General features: G+C 37.1%; 1 protein-coding gene across 1 annotated transcript; it reads right to left on the reverse strand.

The window, feature by feature from the left end:
- Positions 1–1,901: 1,901 nt before the first annotated feature.
- LOC311077769 (GTPase IMAP family member 8-like) lies at positions 1,902–16,402 on the reverse strand. Its single transcript, XM_084106385.1, has 3 exons — positions 16,277–16,402; positions 9,270–10,196; positions 1,902–6,741 (listed from the first exon to the last, which is right to left on the reverse strand). The coding sequence occupies exons 1-3, from the start codon at positions 16,353–16,355 to the stop codon at positions 5,945–5,947; spliced, it is 1,803 nt and encodes a 600-aa protein (XP_083962511.1). The 5' UTR covers positions 16,356–16,402; the 3' UTR covers positions 1,902–5,944.
- Between the last annotated feature and the right edge of the window lie 3,254 nt (positions 16,403–19,656).

The following is a 19,656-nucleotide window of genomic DNA, read 5'->3' on the forward strand; positions in this document are numbered from 1 at the left end:
GTGTTTGAAAAAACAAATTGGATAGTTTTGTAATATGTGCTGATGCACAGTTTGTTAATAAAAACAGAAAAGATACCATTGTTGTGTTTTTTTTTATTTGCTAATACGGAAAATTACTGCATTTTTTTAAATATATATAAATATTCACAAATAACAGGATATATACAGTATATTGAATTGCAATATTAAATTGTAATTCTGTCCTGTGAAATTACAGGAAATTCCTGGCAACTGAGTTGCAGTAAATATACAGTAAATTGTAATAAATTACAGCATTTTACTGTAATAATGCTACTATAGCACAGTACAACTGCTGTATAAATACAGTACTTTATTGTAAAAGTAAACAGTAAAAATCCTGTATATTACTTGCTGTAAATTTACTGCAATTAGTTGCCAGGAATTTCCTGTAAAATTACAATAAATTTTTAACAGTGTTGTTAAAAATAGTAATATGTTGTTCACAGGGGAAAGACTAGTTGACACTTCAGGACTGCGTTGTTGTTGCTTCCAGGCACAGGTCCTCCAAATCTACAACAAAGGTACCTGTATTGTATTTTATTTTATAAACTAAGGGGTATTTAAAGTATTATTTGTCGGCTTATGAGGTTATTCTATTTGTTTGAAAACTTTTCTTTGTTTGATTTTATTGATTGTTGATTCAGATGTGAATGTTATTTGAAAGAGAAAAGGACACACTTTGTATCTTGACAGAAGCTTTATTGAAAAGAATAACACGGTATCAAAGATATTTTTGTATCGTTTTGTTTGCCCAGTATTGACAGAGAATTTATTGTAATTAATAAAATTTAAGTTGGAGTAAATTCTTTGTATTTTTTTTTTTATATCGCTAACATGTACATTTCAAAGGGATGTTTTCCATTGCTCCTATGGGACAGTAGGCTCGCCGGGATGGGGCAAAAAGGGGCTTGGGGGAGATAACGACAGCATGGGAAATCATCTGCCATTCTCATCGCCAATTGTATATCTGTAAATATAACTCATACTTAAGCTTATTTTACTTCTTTATTGTTCTCATCACCTCGTTTGCTGTGTGTCAAATATTCAAGATTTCCTGCCACTTCCTGTTCCCAACCCTTAAAGTAACCAGCATTCATTCTATCTTTAGTACATACGTGTGTGTTATTGCTAGCTACCGACAAAAAGCAAAGATTTAAGTTTAAGTCATGTTGTTGATTATTTCATTATTATACATAAAATGTTTCCATGTTTATTTTAGGTAATATTCCTTTTCAGTGGAATTAAATGAAAAAAGTTCACAGTACTAACACAAATACTTATTTTTAAACTCAAACTAAGCAATCAGTTTTCCAAATGAAATGAGTTTTTTTTCCCCATGGTAGTATTACAGTAAAGTACTGTAAAAAGGAGAGCAGTAAATTTACGGTAGAGGGCTGTAAATTAACAGTATTACAGGAAACCACAGCTGCCAGATAACCGTTATTTTATAACCCCTTTATTTTTACAGTGGTCTTTTTTTTATCTTCAGTTGATTTTATTTAAGCATATGGCTGGAAGTCAGTTGTATGTTTGGAGAACGTTCTTATAACAAACATCTGTTAGCTGGGTGTGCACTCATAATGTGAGCTCACCATGTGACAGTAGCGAGAGCGATTCGAGAGCAGCCGGAGAACTCAGCCGGAGCAGTTTCTCCAGAGTGGCTGCACGAGCTCTGATGACGACACAGCTGTTCCACGATTGGCCGGATTCACTGCATGACAGAGTTCACGTGTGTTTCGTGTTTATTCTCACGCCTTCAGTTCCATTCATACTAACAAATCTGTTTGTTTGTTTTATAACAGTAAAATGTATTTTAATGTAGTCGCAATGTTATATTGTGCCATGTTTCTCAAAATAAAACTGATGAAAAAACGTAGACCCCACTTCATTGATAGTATAGATTTATGTTAAGCTTTATTCTTAAACAGACGCTGTGTTAAGCAGTACTGTACATAAAGTATTGTATGAAAATGTTTCCTAAACGTCTATGTATTTGATAAATATTACATTTATTTCACTTCAGCTGTGGTAAAGTATGCAAACACCATGTGAGCAGTCACTGCGGGAAGCAGAAAGTGTCCGACTTCACGTTTCCATTTCCAGCTCCTCCCGCCTTCACGCGGCAACTCTCGCCGATCGGTTACATCCAGACACAGCCGATGTCCAACACACCTACAATCTTCTTTTATCCCTTCCTTGATCACTATCAGTACATCTGTGTCTTCGGGAATGCCAAATGCCACTTAAGGCCCGGTTTACACCAGGTATTAACCCTTGTGCATCAATTAAAAAAAGTTACACATAGGTCCAAAGAGGACAAAAATGTCCATGTCAAAAAACTGTCATAAAAAGTTGAAGCTTGGGAGCACAGACTTAACTTTGGTATAATTTTAAAGAATACCCTTGGCAGATTATTGCTGAAGTTAAATTTTTTTTATAAGTAAATCCAAAAAAAAGTTATATAGGTTTAAGTTTATGAAAATTATTTATGAATATTATTTTATATCAAATATATATTTTATGAAACAAGTTGAACTCTAAAACGGCTAGAAAATCAAAGCCATAAATCTAAATAAGTTGTGTTCCAAATTTGAGGTTGATGTCTCAAAAAATGAGCTTTCAGTAAGATTTTGTTTGGGCGCAGTACCAGACTTTCCCCATTGGATGCCAGCAAAACTCCACTGGTGAACACAGTGATTGGATTTTCGATTTGCAGTTGAGTTTTTCTCTCTCAAATATTACAAGCACACAAACAGCCTTTTTATTTTATTACACACATACAAACCACACTTAGACATCCATACCAACAAACCCACACAATTATCGTTGCATAATTTATCCAATTGGCTCTATAATATGCCAAAGCAGAAAACAGGAATAAAGCGAGTATTTGCTTTATAGGCCTAACCTGAAAAAATGGCACCATCTGATAATTTTTTAAAAAAATGTCAATTTTGAAGCCTTGCCAACAGAATGAAAGCCTATTAAAAAAGATTGCATAATTTTATAGTTAAACGGCACAGGGATTAAAAAAATGCCGTTTTAATGGGTTTCAATGGGGCCATTTTTGTCCAAAAGGTCCTGAGAGGAAGTATTTTGTGTAACTAGTGCAAAATAGATTTTTTAAAGGAAATGGTGATGAAATAGTAAAATTCCAATAAAAATACACACCCGTGCCAAATTTTATGCAGTTAGCATTAACACAGGCAAAGTGATCAAAAAAACAAAACTGAAAAGGACAAAAATGTCCTTAAGGATGCACAAGGGTTAAGATGCTTTTTGATCGATCGGATCGCTGGTGGACGACCCTAAATACAGGTGTAAATGGGGTCTAAAATGTTTGGAGCTTGTTCACTTCCGACCATTTCCAAAGTTAGTCAAAAAACGCATTTGCTTTCATAGTGTAAATGCTCATGTGGTCGAATGTGTTCAAACAGCCACAAAATACTGCCTACTCTCTGCTTACTGAAACAATAAACATTATGTAAAGCACGACAACCAGATGGGATTTAAACTGCTGGCTGAAGCATAAAATTGATTTGAAGACGAAAAACATACCAAGGACAATGTTCTCTAAACATTTTTGATTTCTAACACACACTCACCACGTCCGGCTGGTCTTGCGGCTGTCAGAGTAGAAACAAAAGCTGATAATCTCTGTGTGCTTTCCAGTCTTCTCCGATCATGTTCATGTGTAAATTGCATGCGCTCATTTCACCTATTAGATCAAAAGATCTAAAAAAAGCCACTACACTCGCTCATAGACCGACCCCTTGAAGAAATCAGGACAGAAGTGGATGAAAGTGTACAAAAGAGACAGATTTAAACACCAGGTATAAACGGGAATGTGTCTCCCTCGTCTACTCCCTCCCGGTCGACCAAAACACATTTTAATACCAGGAGTAAACAGGGCCTTAGTTACTGAAGATAGGTTTGAGACATGAAAACACAAGTCTTTGTTGATGTTCAATCCTACAAGTTTTTCTGTTCTCTATTTGGCCAGGTAAATCTAGAATTATGTCAGAAAAGGGACATCAATCTTTTTATTTTCTATTTAAGTAATAATAATACATTTCCTAGAGTTTTGCTAACAATCCGTTGTCTGTCTTTGTATTAACAACTTATATTTTTGAGTACAACTTGTTTGTTAAAAAAAAAAAACACCTAACCCTAAAAAAATTCTAACAAAAGGTTTCTCAGCTGTTTTTTTGTAGTATTAGGTGTCCTTAATAACATACTAAAAGTTTACCAAAGTTTGACCACTAGAAAGGTGTAATTTTCAAGATGGCGTCCAATATGGGCAGGAAGCCCATAAAATGTCCTAACTCCTTCATTATTTGCCTAACTCCATATTTTCTGGGTCTATGGATCCATTGGACTTGTCTAAAATGCACTGACATGATTACATACTTATGGAATGCATGATTTTGTGAGATTACTATAAGGTTTTATCTTTGTTTGGGGTTTAATTGAATGAATAAGGTAATACATATGTAATGCATCCTGCAGGATAAATTTGTGGCTGGAGCAGCTGCTACCACATTGAGAGATTATGTTGCGGCTATTGCTGTGGCGCATGGCGTCTCAGTTGATCGTATGCTTTGCAGGCTGGCTGTAGAGAGCTCGCCGCCTCTTAAGCACAGGATCTCTCTCTGGGTGAGAGATGCAATTTCCCTGGCTTATGAGGTGTAGAAGCTTCTTTGACCTCTGGGCGTTAAAACTCGCTCTACAAGGAGTATCGCATCCCAGGCTCTCCTTTAGAGGATATTTGTGTGGCGGCAAGTTGGTCCTCTCCGCACATTTTTATTAGGTTTTACAACTTGGATTTAGATGCGGCCCCTGGTTCCCGGGTTCTTTCTGTATGAACTAGTCACCTAGGTCCTAGTTGAGTCTGGTCTGGCAAAATAAAAAAAATAATTATAGGAAAGTTCCTTGTTGGGCCAGATCCGGCAGCGCTTAGCTTGGCGTGTGTCGTTCACATTGCGTCATCGCTACGCAGAGTCGATTGAACCTATGAAAGAGAACGTCTCAAGTTACTCGCGTAACCCATGTTCTCTGAAAAGGGAACGAGACGCTGCGTTCACTGCCAAGCTCCTCTTGCTGCCGAAGGAGCTTCTTCTTCATCGGTGAAAAATCTGAGGAGCAGATGGGGCATTCACTGTATAAGAGTGAGTGATGTAGCCCCGCTGAGGAGGCGCCCGCACCATCAGCCAATGAATTGGCGTGATTCTATACGGGTTCAGTATAGAATCCTTGTTTTGACTAATTTTACAGTACCACACATGTTCTAATGTATTTATTCTTTATTGGAATCAAAATAATGGTTATGAACCACAGAAACCACCAACAATAGGCAAAACGATATGAGAAAGATGATAGATGTAATTACTTAAGGGAAATTGTACTTATTATTTCCGCATAAATATGCTTGTAACCAATTGCTTTAATATATAATTGTACTTGTAATCACTTATCCATCATGCAAATATGCTAATTAGAATATCACATGGACAAAACATGTATCAGGCACCAGTATTCCTGGTCTAAGAGGAATACAAAGGATTAATGGTCATTTTAAGGAACTGACGGCCGCCATTTTGAAAATGGAGTCAAACTTTGGTAAACTTTTAGTAGGTTTTTAAGTACATCTGATACTGCTGTAAACCACTGAGAGACCTTTTCTGAGAAATGTTTTGGGGTCAAGCCATATTTGCAGCTGACTAACATGTTTTTCTAGTAATATGAATCAGCAGATTTGTAAGTAAACTGTTTTGTTGGCAGAACTTGTCAAATAGAGTTACCGATACTCAAATCGTATGGTAATCCTATAGAAATCCACAAGTTGCAGTAAGCTTTAACAACTTAATCAAAAATTGATGAACTGTGGCAATCAGTTTTCGTGTGTTTTTTACATAAGGTCAACCTATAACTTTTTAACTTTATCTACAATAACCTTTGCAGTTGTTCCTCCTGTTAGAGCTGCTCCTCCTGCTATTAAAGCTACAGGCAGTGCCACTCCACCAGTGGCAGCGACCAGTAATGCACCTCCAGCTACTGCTGCTCCTACACCCGCTACACTCGCTCCTACTAAAGCTGCGTCTTTAGCCTTCTTCATCATGATCTTTTTCTGGGCTTCCTTGTACATCTCATTTGTGTAATGCTCTCCTCCGTTCTCCTTCACCACTCTCTCTATCTTCTCCAGCAGTTTAGTGACCTGTGATCGACTGCCTTTATCTGTATTATTGAAAACATGATAACCGCCTTTACACTTTTTGACTAGCTCATTAGTCTGGTGGTTTTTTGTCAGATACTCTTCTATAGATGTTTTTAACTGATCTCCTCTAGTGAACAGAATGATGGTGTAACGTGCAGCTTCTTCTCCAAAGTTCTCCTGAATCCAGTTCATTGTGATTTTCTCCTCCTCTGTGAATCTCACGTCCAGTCTGATGACCAGCAGAAACGCATGTGGACCAGGAGCAGACATCTCTACGCACTTCACTAGTTCCACCTTCAGCTGTTCTTCACTAATTGATGTATCAAACAGTCCTGGAGTGTCGGTTACTGAGATGATTCGACCTTCCACCATCTGCTGATGTTCTTGGCATATTTTAGTCACAGAATGATCACACTGTTCTTCTTCAAACGCCTTCCGTCCCAGGATGGTGTTTCCTGTTGCACTTTTTCCAGCTCCAGTTTTGCCAACCATCACAATCCTGAGATCTGACATGATTGAAGATAAAACAAGAAGAGATGGAAAGTAATGCAAACATGCTAAATAAAGCTGTATACATTATAGTCTCCAGCTATAGCAGGCTTTCCATCCCTGCTCCTGGAAAGCTGCCGTCCTGCAGAGATCAGCTCCACGACCAATCACACACATAACACCACATCACTACCATTGTGCTTCTCTTTTTTCTGTTGTTTCTCTTTTCTTCAGTGAGTCTGCTTGTTAACAGCAGGTGTTCATCACTAATGATCAATCATCACTTAATTAATTATGTAATTGTTTCATCAACTTCAACATTACTTCAGTGTTACTTTAACACGGTGCTGGTGCTTTATAAAATATTGTAGACCCAAAATGATGTTTGCTCAAATATATATTTTCCTCAAGTGTGTTCTTCAACACTTCCACACATCTACAACACACACACACACACACACACACACACACACACACACACACACACACACACACAGACACACACATAAAATCACCCAAAGAAATCAATGGAAGACAATAAAAATGCTTTCTGCTACATAATTTGTCAAAAATGTCAATTACAAAGCAGAATCACTCAGAGAAGTCAGATGACACAAGTTGCTCTCTCTTACATTATTTATCACAAAAAAACAAACAAAAAAACAACAAAAAACAAAACATCTACACTGCAGAACACATACAGAAATGATGGGAGTGACAACACAACACATCCACGATGGACACCAAATGCAAACACACATATACAGTATAAAACCATGTAAAGGCTTGACAAGCACAAAAATGCTAAACTTTATCAGTCATTTTTATTGTTATAATAATGATTTTATAATGTCAATATCTAAATTTATTTAAAAAAAAACTTTTGAAAAGATCTTTACCTACACTACTGGTTAAAAGTTTTAGATCGGTAAGATTTTCTATGTTTTTAAAATAAGTCTCTTCTGCTTACCAAGGTTGTATTTATTTGATAAAAAAAAAAAAACAATACAAAAAAACAGTAATATTGTGAAATATTATGACAATTTAAAATGACTGTTTTCTATTTTAATATATATTTTAAAATGTAATTTATTCCTGTGATCAAAGCTGAATGTTCAGCATCATTACTCCAGTCTTCAGTGTCACATGATCCTTCAGAAATCACTCTAATATGCTGATTTTATGGTCAAAAAACATTATTATTATTTTCAATGTTGAAAACAGTTGTGTACAGTTTTTATTAAAAATTCTTTGATGAATAGGAAGTTCAAAAGAACAGCATTTGTTTAAAATAGAATATTTTCTAACATTATAAATGTCTTTACTGTAACTTTTGATCAGTTTAACTCATACTTGATGAATAAAAGTATTGATTTATTTTATTTCTTTCCCCCAAAAATAAAATTAAAATTCTTACTGACCCCAAACTTTTGAAGGGTAGTGTTTAATGTTACAAAAGCTTTAGATTTCAGATAAATGCTGTTCTTTTGAACTTTCTATTCATCACAGCATCAAGAAATATAAATGTAAATAACTGTTTTCAACATTGATAATAATCATAAATGTTTCTTGAGCATCAAATCATCATATTAGAGTGATTTCTGAAGGATCATGTGACACTGAAGACTGGAGTAATGATGCTGAAAATTCAGCTTTGATCACAGGAATAAATTACACTTAACTAGATATTCACATAGAAAACAGCTGTTTTAAATTGTAATAATATTTCACAATATGACTGTTTTTGTTTGTATTTTTAATCACATAAATGCAGCCTTGGTGAGCAGAAGATACTACTTTTAAAAACATTAAAAATCTTACCGATCTAAAACTTTTGACCGGTAGTGTAAGGCAAGGCAAGGCAAGGCAAGTTTATTTATATAGCACATTTCATACACAATGGCAATTCAAAGTGCTTTACATAGAAGAAATAAAAATAATAAAAATAATAGTAATTAAAACAGTTAAAAAAAATAAAATAAAATACAGTACAGTACAAATGTGGAAATAATGCTCTCTGCAGTCCTCTAGTGGCTAATTTTGCGTTATTTTAAATTTAAAAGTAAATGTCACTAAAGGAAATAATTCAGGAATTGTATTGAACTCAGACAAATTAGCTGCATGGTCAGAGGCTGAGCAGTTGCAATAGGTGAAATGTGTATATTTCACCTACAATTTGGCATACTGTTTTTTTTATATACTAGAATGCATATTTGCACACAGGGTACACTCACCAAGTTTCATGCATCTGATAAAATGTATTTTTCACTATATTTCATCTTGTAGAAGTAATTTATTAATTTATAAAACAATATGCTTGCTATGTATTGACGGTATATGATGTTGCAGATTTAAATTGTTGTGAATTCAATAGAGGTTGTTTTGAAAACCCTGTAGAAAAATAGTTTATTGAATTCATCACTGAATGTGTGAGACGCTCTTTATTTTGTGTTTAGAGGTTCTTTTTTTATGGAATGTGTTACTGTTTCAAGAAAATGTCATGACATTTGGGAAGTTTAATGAAATAGTTTTAGTATATTCTCACCTGCTTTGGTCAAATGTTGTTCCGTTGCTGTCTGTTGTTTCTTCCGGCCCCATACTCTGCTTGTTCTTCCAGCTTTTGGTATCTGGACTGTATTTTTTGTCTCCATTGTTTCAAAAAAGACTGCCAGTGATCTTACTGACGATGTACGAACCAAGTTCTCTTCAGACATTCTCAATTCTAATTCTCTGACATGAGAAATATAACTTTCCATTTTGATTCTCTCTGTCTTTACACTGTCCATTTCAAATGTTTCCTGCACTGTTTTTATTTGCTCTCGCCTCATCTCATTCTTTTGCTCTTTTCTTTTGACCTTTTCTTCCTCTTGTTTTCTTTTTTCTTTTCTGCTCTTTGTTCGAGAAACATTATTGTAATGTTGGACATCATTCTGTTTGACGATTTCATCAATCTTCTCCACAAGCTTTGTGATGTGAGTTGGAATAATTTCACTTTTACTGTTGATGGAATGATATTTACTTCTGCAGTGACTGACTATGTCTCGAAATTTACTACTATCAATAAAGGACATCCATTCTCTGGTTGACATTTTTTCTCTTCCAGTAAACAGAACCAGAGTGAACTTAAACACTTGAGCTCCAAAGTTCTCCTGAATTTGCTCCACAATGTTCCTCTGCTCCTCTTTAAAGTTCTCCAGGTTGATGACGAGCAGGAAGACGTGAGGACCAGGATCAGAGAGATCCAGACTCTTCATCATCTGCTTCTTCATCTCTTCATCAGTCAGTTGATTGTTGAAGAATCCTGGAGTGTCGATGATGGAGATGTTTCTGTCTTCTACTCTTCCTCTCTGTATCTCACTCTCTCTGGTTCTGCTCTCTTTAAATGCCTCTCGACCCAGTATTGCATTTCCTATTGAACTCTTTCCAGCTCCAGAGACTCCCAGTAACACAATCCTCAGGTCATGTGCATCACCTGTCAAACAGTTTAGAGCTCTTGATGATTTATAAATGTCTACCAATCTGTCTAAACAATCTTACAATTTTAAATTAACTCGTAACCTGTTCATTTGTTTGTTGAGATGTTGCTTTTGTATTTGTGTCTAACACACTCTGACAATGTGTAGTGCTCTATCACAAGCAAATTGTTCCTTAATCCAGAGCTCTGTAAACTGTTCTGGTGTTTAATGCCTCAAATAACACATATAAGAATATTGGAGACACAAATGTTTAAAGCTAATCAAACTATTCACATTTTAAAAAGCTATACACATAAAAGGGTAAAAAATAATTTGTTTTAGGCTAGCAAAGGTTATAGCCTACATTTGTGTTTGCTCTGCTGTATACAGATATATCCTTACATTACTTAAGCAAAAAGCATTCAGGTAAAAGCTCAGACGATTTGTTGTTTTGAAAATGTAAACAGTTTATGCATACTATTGAAACTCTATTACCTTTTTAAAATTATTAATTAAACAAGTACCAATTTGAGAGATACGCCCATAATAGCGGGAAATATTATAAATATTCCAATATTATGAATATGTAAGTGCCACCCAGTGGAACCAAATAGGCTATTTCAGGAACTGAATATTGTAACAGAGTGGGCGACAACAAATAGCTTTCAGCTAGTGATGTCTGTAATGAGCGTTTCTGCTTCATTATTTAGTGCTTAAATATTTTTTACACATTGGACTATATGGCTATGAATGTTAAATATTGCAGAGGTGATCATACTGGCTGGGTTTACAAAAGTTTACTAAGTTTACACTGTATCTTTACACTGTAAAACTCAATAAGATCAGAATACTCAACTTTTGTGGACATCAATTACCTCAAAACATTTAAGTAAACAACTTAAATTGTTTAAGTTAGCTAACACAAAGATTATTTACTTTGGGCACTCAGAAACAAAGCAAAGAAAATGCATTTTCCAACTGCATTCGTGTGCATTTATGATGATTCATTTCATCAATTCGATAAAACACACTAGCGACACACCCCAAAGCGGAGAAGTGGTAGCATGCAATATATATTTATGTATATATATATATATTACATAATACATTTCCATATGGGAAACTATAGTGCTTATATTTTTCAATATACTGCAATATTTGTATTGACCACATATGGCATATTGATGTAGCCTAGAAATCTAGACGCACCCTAGCGGCAGCAAAATGTATTTTGCAGCCAGGGTAATCTAGCAACTCTACATAGACCTTTTTGCTGCAAAAACCTAAATTGGGTCAGGCCAATCACGTCATGTATAGAGTCGGTGGGGCGGGCTTAACAAAATGACAACAGAGTTGCGACGGTTAGGGAACCTTGAAAACAAAGAATGGCGGCTGCTGCTGGAGAACAGCGGTCTTTTGAATCGGCTTTGGCCGCGACACTGGAGGACTTGCAGTTAAGTTTTTCTTTGAGAAAAGAGCAAAGAACGGCCCTTCAGTCATTTTTAAAAAAGGAAGATGTGTTCGGAGTTTTGCCGACTGGATACGGAAAAAGTTTAATGGTGCTTTTCCACTGCATGGTACGGCTCGGTTCGGCTCGGTACGGTTCGACTCGGTGCGGAACGGTTCGGCTCGCTTCGCTTTTCCACTGCATGGTACGACTCGACTCGGTACGGCACGGTTCGGCTCGCTTTAGCTCGTTTGCTTTTCCACTGCAGTTAGTCCCGCTTCAAAGTGGGTGGGACTGATCGTTATAGTTGCCGTCTCTACTACCATGACATCATCATATTAAATGCGAATTTTTCATTCCGTGTTTCCCCATCCACTCCTCGGCAACCAACGAGAGGAACGTCTGCACCTCGTCCACTGACCGCACGATTCAGTCATTTCTTTTTATGAAATTTATACTCTTTTTTTTTTGTTTGTTTTGAAGCAAATACTTTTAAAACAGGTGCTACAGCGTTGGCTGTTGTCTACTGGCTATTTAAATCTAGCGGGTTTAGTGTCTCGTGTTGTAAATACAATGACGCTGGTAGAGATGATTCTGTCTGACCAATCAGTGATCTGCAGTGTTTTCACATCACATTTTAGTATCGGTACGGTACGCTTGGAACCTCAACAGAGGTGGTACCATTTAAAGTGAGCCGAAGCGAGCCGTACCGTACCGTACCATGCAGTGGAAATGCGCCATAAGTGAGCCGTACTGAACCGAGCCGTACCATACCATGCAGTGGAAAAGCGCCATAATATACCGATCAGAGCCACAGAGAGATCCTCTATTCATTCTCTCTATGGCTCCGATACCGATTAGCTCCGCTTGTTGCTCTGATTGGTTGTAGTGCTGTCCTATTGCGACCAGAGGGATTTTGAGAGACAACCGTTTATCCCGCCCCCCAGATTGAGCCGTGTCTATAGAGAGTTGCCAGACCTAACATCTTGATGTAGGTTTGGCTTGCCAGGCTAATATTGATACATAAATACATGTAATATTCATAAAGGTTTATCCTTTACATATATTACGCATACATGTTCCCATTTAAATGAGAATTTATGTTCACATATACACACACATTCACATAATGAGTTACAGCAGATAAATATGTAAAATATAGATAAATTTAACCTGTTAACCCAACAGCTGGGTTTGTACATATTTTACCCAAATTTGGGTTAAAAAAAAAACAAAAAAAAACAGCATATTATTTTAACAGCATATATTTTGAGTGTATTTTAACATTAATCATATTCTGATTATTACTCTGTTTTGTTTTGTTTTTTTATTAGGATTTTTGGTCTGGTTTTTATACAATTAAAAAAGAACTTGTTAAAAAAAACAATGTCTTTACAAAAACTAATTATTAAAATAAAACACGATAAATAAAAATGCATTTGACAAATATTTTTAACGTTTTTAACTTTCCAAACGTTTTTTTTTTTTTTTTTTTTTTTGTGCTTGGAAATAAGTAACTATCCTTAATTAGGCTTATTATTTTGCATTTTAGGCTCATTTTAAAGGGTCATTAAACCCTAAACCAAATTTTCTGAGATTTTAACACAGGTATGTGTGTTGAACACCATTGAAGACAATGTTAGCATCTGTTAGATTTAATAGTAGGAGGAAAATGGTTAAATTTTAGGTTTTTTCCCTTATTTTCGTCTTCCGGGTTTCAAATCTTCATCGTGTTCACAGAGCACTATAGTACTTTGATGACTCATCGGTGTCTCATAATTATTCATGACTGAGTTTTCTTATCCAATGAGAAGACACTTTCTCTTAATTATTCATGACACCACGTGAACCTTTTCCAATGACAGACATGTCAAACTGTGATATCGCGTAGTAGATGAGAGAGCAATGATGGGACGCGCGTATGTTTTCGTGGTGCAAAAGTTCCAGCCCAGCAAACACAGAACGTTGGCACAACGTAGCCAACCTTCTAACAACGTTTTAACAACATGGCCAAAAAGTTGCTATAACTACGTTGTGTGGTGAAGTTGTTACAGCGTTGTCACAATGTTGACATTAAACCATCGGTCAGGGCCATTGCTTAAGGTTGTGCCAAGGGTGTCTTGACAACCACTGGACTACATAATGTACTCGTCACTGCCCTGAAGCGGGAAAATCAGCCTTTTAAATTCCAACCACCTGTTGTTGGGCACTTGGGCTCATTGTGTTCTCATTCATCATCGAGCAAGGATACGTGAGTATTGCGTTTAGCCTACCTCAGCTATCAAACACAATACAGCTTTAATTTCTAATGTGATTAATGAAGCATATCGCTCGCACTGTTTAGTTTTTCGTTTGATTTTTCCGCTATTTAGTCTCATTCGTTTCTTTGCTCCTCTGGATTTGTGGATATGTTTCCCCGGTGACACCTGCTCGGCTACTGTCTGCCATACAGACCCGGTTTTGTTCATTAAATGTTCTGATCTGCCTTTGCTTTTCATGTTTTATTTATTATACTTAAAATAAATGTGTATTCGTTTATTTCTTTTTTTTTCTTTTTTCACAAATGTATGACTTTTGGAAGTGCAATTTGATTATATGCAATTTTAATAAAGTTGAATTAACGAAACCTTCTGTCATTTTTACTCTTTAAAGTGTAGGCTACACTTGCAGGTGTTGATAGCCCCATTAAATAATATAGATAAACAATAAACGATAAAAAGTATATAATTATCTAACAAAATACACCATATAAAAATATTGCCAGAACGTCGTCTCTCAGTTGCTGAATGTCGCGCAACAACGTTGCTACAGCCCTGTCACGTCTTACAATTCTACAATGTTACAATGTTGCGAGCACGTATACAGCGACGTTGCCATAGCAGCAATGCAACGTGCCAGAGACGTTGCCACAACGTAAATGTGTTTGCTGGGAGTGCATCTTTCCCCGCGATGCTGCCTGGGCTAGACTGACTGCGGGCGGTTGGTTGGCCATCAACCACGGACACATCTAAACTATGTGTGTGTGTAGCAACCATTCAACTGGAGAATGGTGGACTAGGACTTCGGCCTTGTACACCAATGCAGGTTTCGTCTTGCGAGTGATGCGGTTCCGAGGACTTTTCTATCGCTTCAGAGGTGTGTGTGTGTGTGTGTGTCTAAAATGTAACCCTGACCGTTTTACATGCCTTTTGTTAAATAATCACTCGTTATTAAAATTTAGATATTTCGATAATACCTCAATTGTATGGAACGTATGCTTAATTTGTGCAAATTTCTATGTCACTGTCCATCTTTATTATGTGGGTTTAGGGGGCGCGTAGATCTGGGCTATGTACGGAACGTTTTTTTTTTTTAAGCGGAAAATTTATTATTTTCAAATATATGCATTTATAGTGTGTATATAAACAAATATATATATTTTATAATGACATAATTATACATATACATGTTATATGTTTTAAATACAATTATAATGTAGGCTAATATATGTAGCAGGGCATTCAGTTATTTTTGAAAGGACAAAAATAAGGTGTCAGTGTATTTCATTAGACTTTAACTTTACTATAAAAAAAATCTAGCATTTCCTCACGTTTTACCACTTATTTTTAGTGACAGTCTATATGCATGGGCCACACTGGCGATGACAGTCCCCCCTCCCCTCTCCTCTCCTCTCCTCTGCTCTGCCGTGCCATGCCACCCACTCCTCTCCCTTCTTCTCACAGCCACCACGCCCATTTAAGTTGCATTTTTCAAAAAGATTGTGAGCTAGACTTGAGCTGAAAGAGGGGGGTTTCATGACCCTTTAAGCACAAAGTATGTGGGTTCTGCTAATGCAATTGTTTCTTCTTCTTTTTGGTGTGTTTGAAATTGTGCAAAACAGTCCCGCACCTTGTTGAGGCCCTGTTACCAAGCACATAGCCTACAAACAGTAATCATTTAATTTAACATGAATAGTATGTTGTATGTCACTACCTTGAAAGCGATAACTATGTATCTTTTGATAATATCGCTCTGCACTCCTCTCGTGATTGTTATGTTCTTCATGAAGTTGCGCGCGTGACCATGTGTTGCTCGCAGCGTCCTCTGCTGGTAAAAATAGTCACTACACGATTGCCCTGATATAACCTGCAGGATGCTGTGCTGGTCTGGCTGTATTTGCAATGTATTTGCGGGTTGTTTTAAACGAGCTGAAAAAACATGGTTCATTTCCGTTAGTAAGTTGTGTGTGGTTCAGTCATGTCAACATATTATTTCCGGTTTCGACTTCGCGAGCGCGTTTGCAAGCTTGCGTGTCTGTGCATCTCTCTGTGTGTGTGTGTGTGTGTGTGTGTGTGTGTGTGTGTGCGTGTGTCTAGGGGTCGGCGAGAAAACGTAACGGAAAAGCGGATTCTGTCATCTTCTCAAAATAATAAATCTGAATAGACCCATTTTCAGTTAGTACCCTAAACATTGTCACGTCGACATTAAAATGTATTTAAGGGAACAATTGATTCGTAGGCTACGTGGCTGTTGAATTCTTGAAATAATATGCGAGTGAATAAGCACAGGAAATGTAAACACAGTCCACTTTGCGTCCTCACCGCAAATCATAATCAAGTTTAGTTTTTGCATGTAAGATTAATAAAGGAATATGAATAACTTTTAACTGACCTGATTTCTCATTTGCACATTTTCTATTAAATATGTCTTCCATGCTTGTCCTACCTCTGTACATCTTCTCTTCCTCCATATCTCACTTTTTTGGTCTTAAGCATGTGTTTTAGGAGTAGATGCAGTTTCAGAACAGAAGTGAGGGGCGGAGCTTCAACAATCATGTGCCCATACACGTAATTTTGATCAGATCAATGTGCGTCACTTTTTCTGTGATCATGCATAGATCTACACACATCAAATGGTTACCCATATAGGCTACTCCAACTACACACAGATGTAGAAAATGTAAAACACTTCTATCTGTCTTTTGCTTGTTCAGTGTTCAGAGTGCACAGGAGTTTGTTGAAATGAACCTTTTTACTCACCAGCCAATTTTTTTTAAGTTACCAGTCATTCAGAACTTCTACTAGCCAAAACAAAAATATCAGAAATAAACAAGATGATCAAAGTCACAACTTACATTTAAAGCTATTTATTTTTAAATCTGATTATGAATCATTGAATCACTTTCAGAGTTACTCAATCACAGCAGGTTATATTAAAATAAAATAGAAAACAAAATAAAAACAAAATTATCTGTGACTTCTCTCATAATTTTAACAGCATTTATTTTGTTATAAAATCTAAATATTGCTCACTCCAAAAGGAATGTTTAATAGACATACTGAAGATTAGTAAACAGGCTGTTAATTCATAAAGTGTCCACTGTTTCTTTAAAGGGGTCCGTTCTTCGTACGTAGCTAATTGATTTGGATTTGATTGTTGGCGATTTGGCATGATCTTGGATTGTTTGGTTCTTCGACGCTCATTCTGGACTTGCTGTCATAGCAGTTAACATATCCCGGCTTTATAAGCGGAGGTGATACGTGAAGTCTTTCGCAGCCATGTCTTGTCCGTTTTAATGACAAGAACCTGTTGCTGAAGGTGCCAGAATAATTCGAAGAGCTTTTCGAATTAATCGCGTTTTGCGAGATAGACAGGATCCTTTAGCGCAGCGCGATAATCTACTTATTGAGAGATATCGTTTTTTTCGTGAGGGTGTCATATACATTATTGATTTGTTGGAACCACACCTTAAATGTTCTACTCGTCGGAGTCGGGCTTTAACAACTTCACAAACAGTTTGTATTGCATTGAGATTCTTTGCGAGTGGCACTTTCCTTTACACTATTGGAGATGTGGAAAACTTGGGGAAAAGTGCTGTCTGTCGTGCCATTCGCAAAGTTTATCTGGCACTCAAACAGTTTTTAGGGGGCTTTGTGGAATTTCCAAGTCACTTAAGACCACAGGCTGTGAAGCAGAATTTTTTTTGCCATTGCAGGTACATTATAATTGTTAATGAAGATCATGCAACCATGATCATGCCAAAAAGTAGGACTTACAGTATTTGTTCCCTAGGCTTCCCTAACGTGATTGGTGCCATAGACTGCACACACGTCCCCATCAAGGCCCCACCTGGCCCCAATGAAGGGGATTTTGTGAACCGAAAGGGATTTCACAGTGTAAATATGCAGGTAAATTACTATTACGATTCTTAATATTCCAGATTAGTAATATATCAAATAATACAAAAAGTAATGTAATCAAAAAGTATGCAGTTGACTGATTAAAATTATCTTAGATGGTGTGTGACTCCATGTTCTACATCACAAATGTGGAAGCCAAATGACCAGGATCTGTGCATGACTCCAGGATTTTCAGAGAGTCACATTTATGCACATTATTTGAACGTGGTAAGGCAAAAATGCAGGGACGTGCACAGGAATTTTGAGGGGCAGTTGCTCTGACCCCCCCCCCCCCCCCCAAAAAAAAGGGCTATATGAAGGACTGAGAATTACAGGGTCTTTATTAAAATATATATACGCAAAGAAGTAAAACACTGAAATACAGCACTCAATCACCTTAACTACTACTAATAACACAGATTTGATCAATAATAATGCCACTGACGATTCTGATTATCGATCCGATTCTTTAACGATTCTTCTTGATAGTACTGTGTGGAAAAATGCAGTCATATGCTTTTTAAAAAAAACAAGTGGTTTTATTTATTTTAAAGCTTAAGCTTGAGTAAGCAAACTGTACTTTTAATTAATTAATTTATGTAATAAATATAACCTTATTGTAAAGTGTTACTGATTAGTTATACACCGATTCAGACGTCTCCTGAGTTCACTGTTGGAAAGAGCAGTTGTTTTAACCATTCATTAAAATGAATCGGTTCAAAGGAGTCATTAGTTCGCGAATTGGACGTGTCATGCGCGCTGTGTGATTATCCCAGCAGTTAGGACATGGACATCCAAGATTTGTGTCAACACAGAAAACATTTCATCACTGGATAGTTTTTTTCGTTTAATTAAAGTGTTGTTTTATGTCAGCTGAATGTCCGGAACGCTTTTCAGAGAAGATAAGGCAACTTATTTAGCACAATTCACACCCAGCGGTAATTCAGGAGAGAAAAAAAATCTCAGAATGCTCCACATGAAACTTTTGGTCTTCCGACCTTTTAACGCCGTATCGATTTATTTTGATTAATATGTGCGAGGGAGAGAGAGCAACACAGCGCCTAGTTTGGAGACGGTCTTGTTTACACTTTCGCCTGGCTCCGAAGAAAGAGAGAGCGCGCGCGCAATCGGGTCTCTCTCTCTCTCGCTCTCTCTCTCTCTCTCTCTCTGCTCGTTCTTTCAGTTAAACATGCGCTGTCACAAGCGCGGCAGTTCATCTACATTACTCACCGATCAAATAAGACTTTGGCGGGACAAAAATTCACTTTGGCGGGCGCTAAAACAAGTTCAATGCAGGAAAATTCATGCGTGAATTTAACTGAGTAGTACATGACTATGCACTCGCACAAATGCGACCACATAAAATTTTTAACTCGCACATTCTCAAAAAATGGTAGCAGTCTGGAACCCTGATGATGATTGTTCGTTTGTTATACATCACAAACTCACCTTTTCCGTCAACGTTGAGTCTCACCCGACAACCGCGATAATCTCCTTCTAGGGCCGCTCATGCAGGCTCAGCTCAGGTGCCGGTCGCGTGCAGCGCTGCAGCCACATAAACAGTTTGCCCTTCCCCTACTGACTTTCACTTTCGGTGCCCGAATGGAATTGAATGAGGCTTTGCGATTTATTTTATCTAGGCCTACGTGAAATTCTGCATCCATTGTACTTTTTATTTATTTATTTATTTCCCCCTCGGAAGGGCAACGTGAGTCGAGAAGGGCATATGGGCAGTTGCCCGGGCAACCTGAGCAACCCCCCTGTGCACGTCCCTGCAAAAATGTAATATCAAGCTCACTGTATTACATACATTTATTCTGCTTGGTGACAGGGGCTATGCCTGCAGGCAGTACTGCATGACGCCATTCCCTG

The sequence above is a fragment of the Abramis brama genome (assembly GCF_963993115.1).
Source record: "Abramis brama genome assembly, chromosome: 2".
Classification (NCBI taxonomy): Eukaryota; Metazoa; Chordata; class Actinopteri; order Cypriniformes; family Leuciscidae; genus Abramis; species Abramis brama.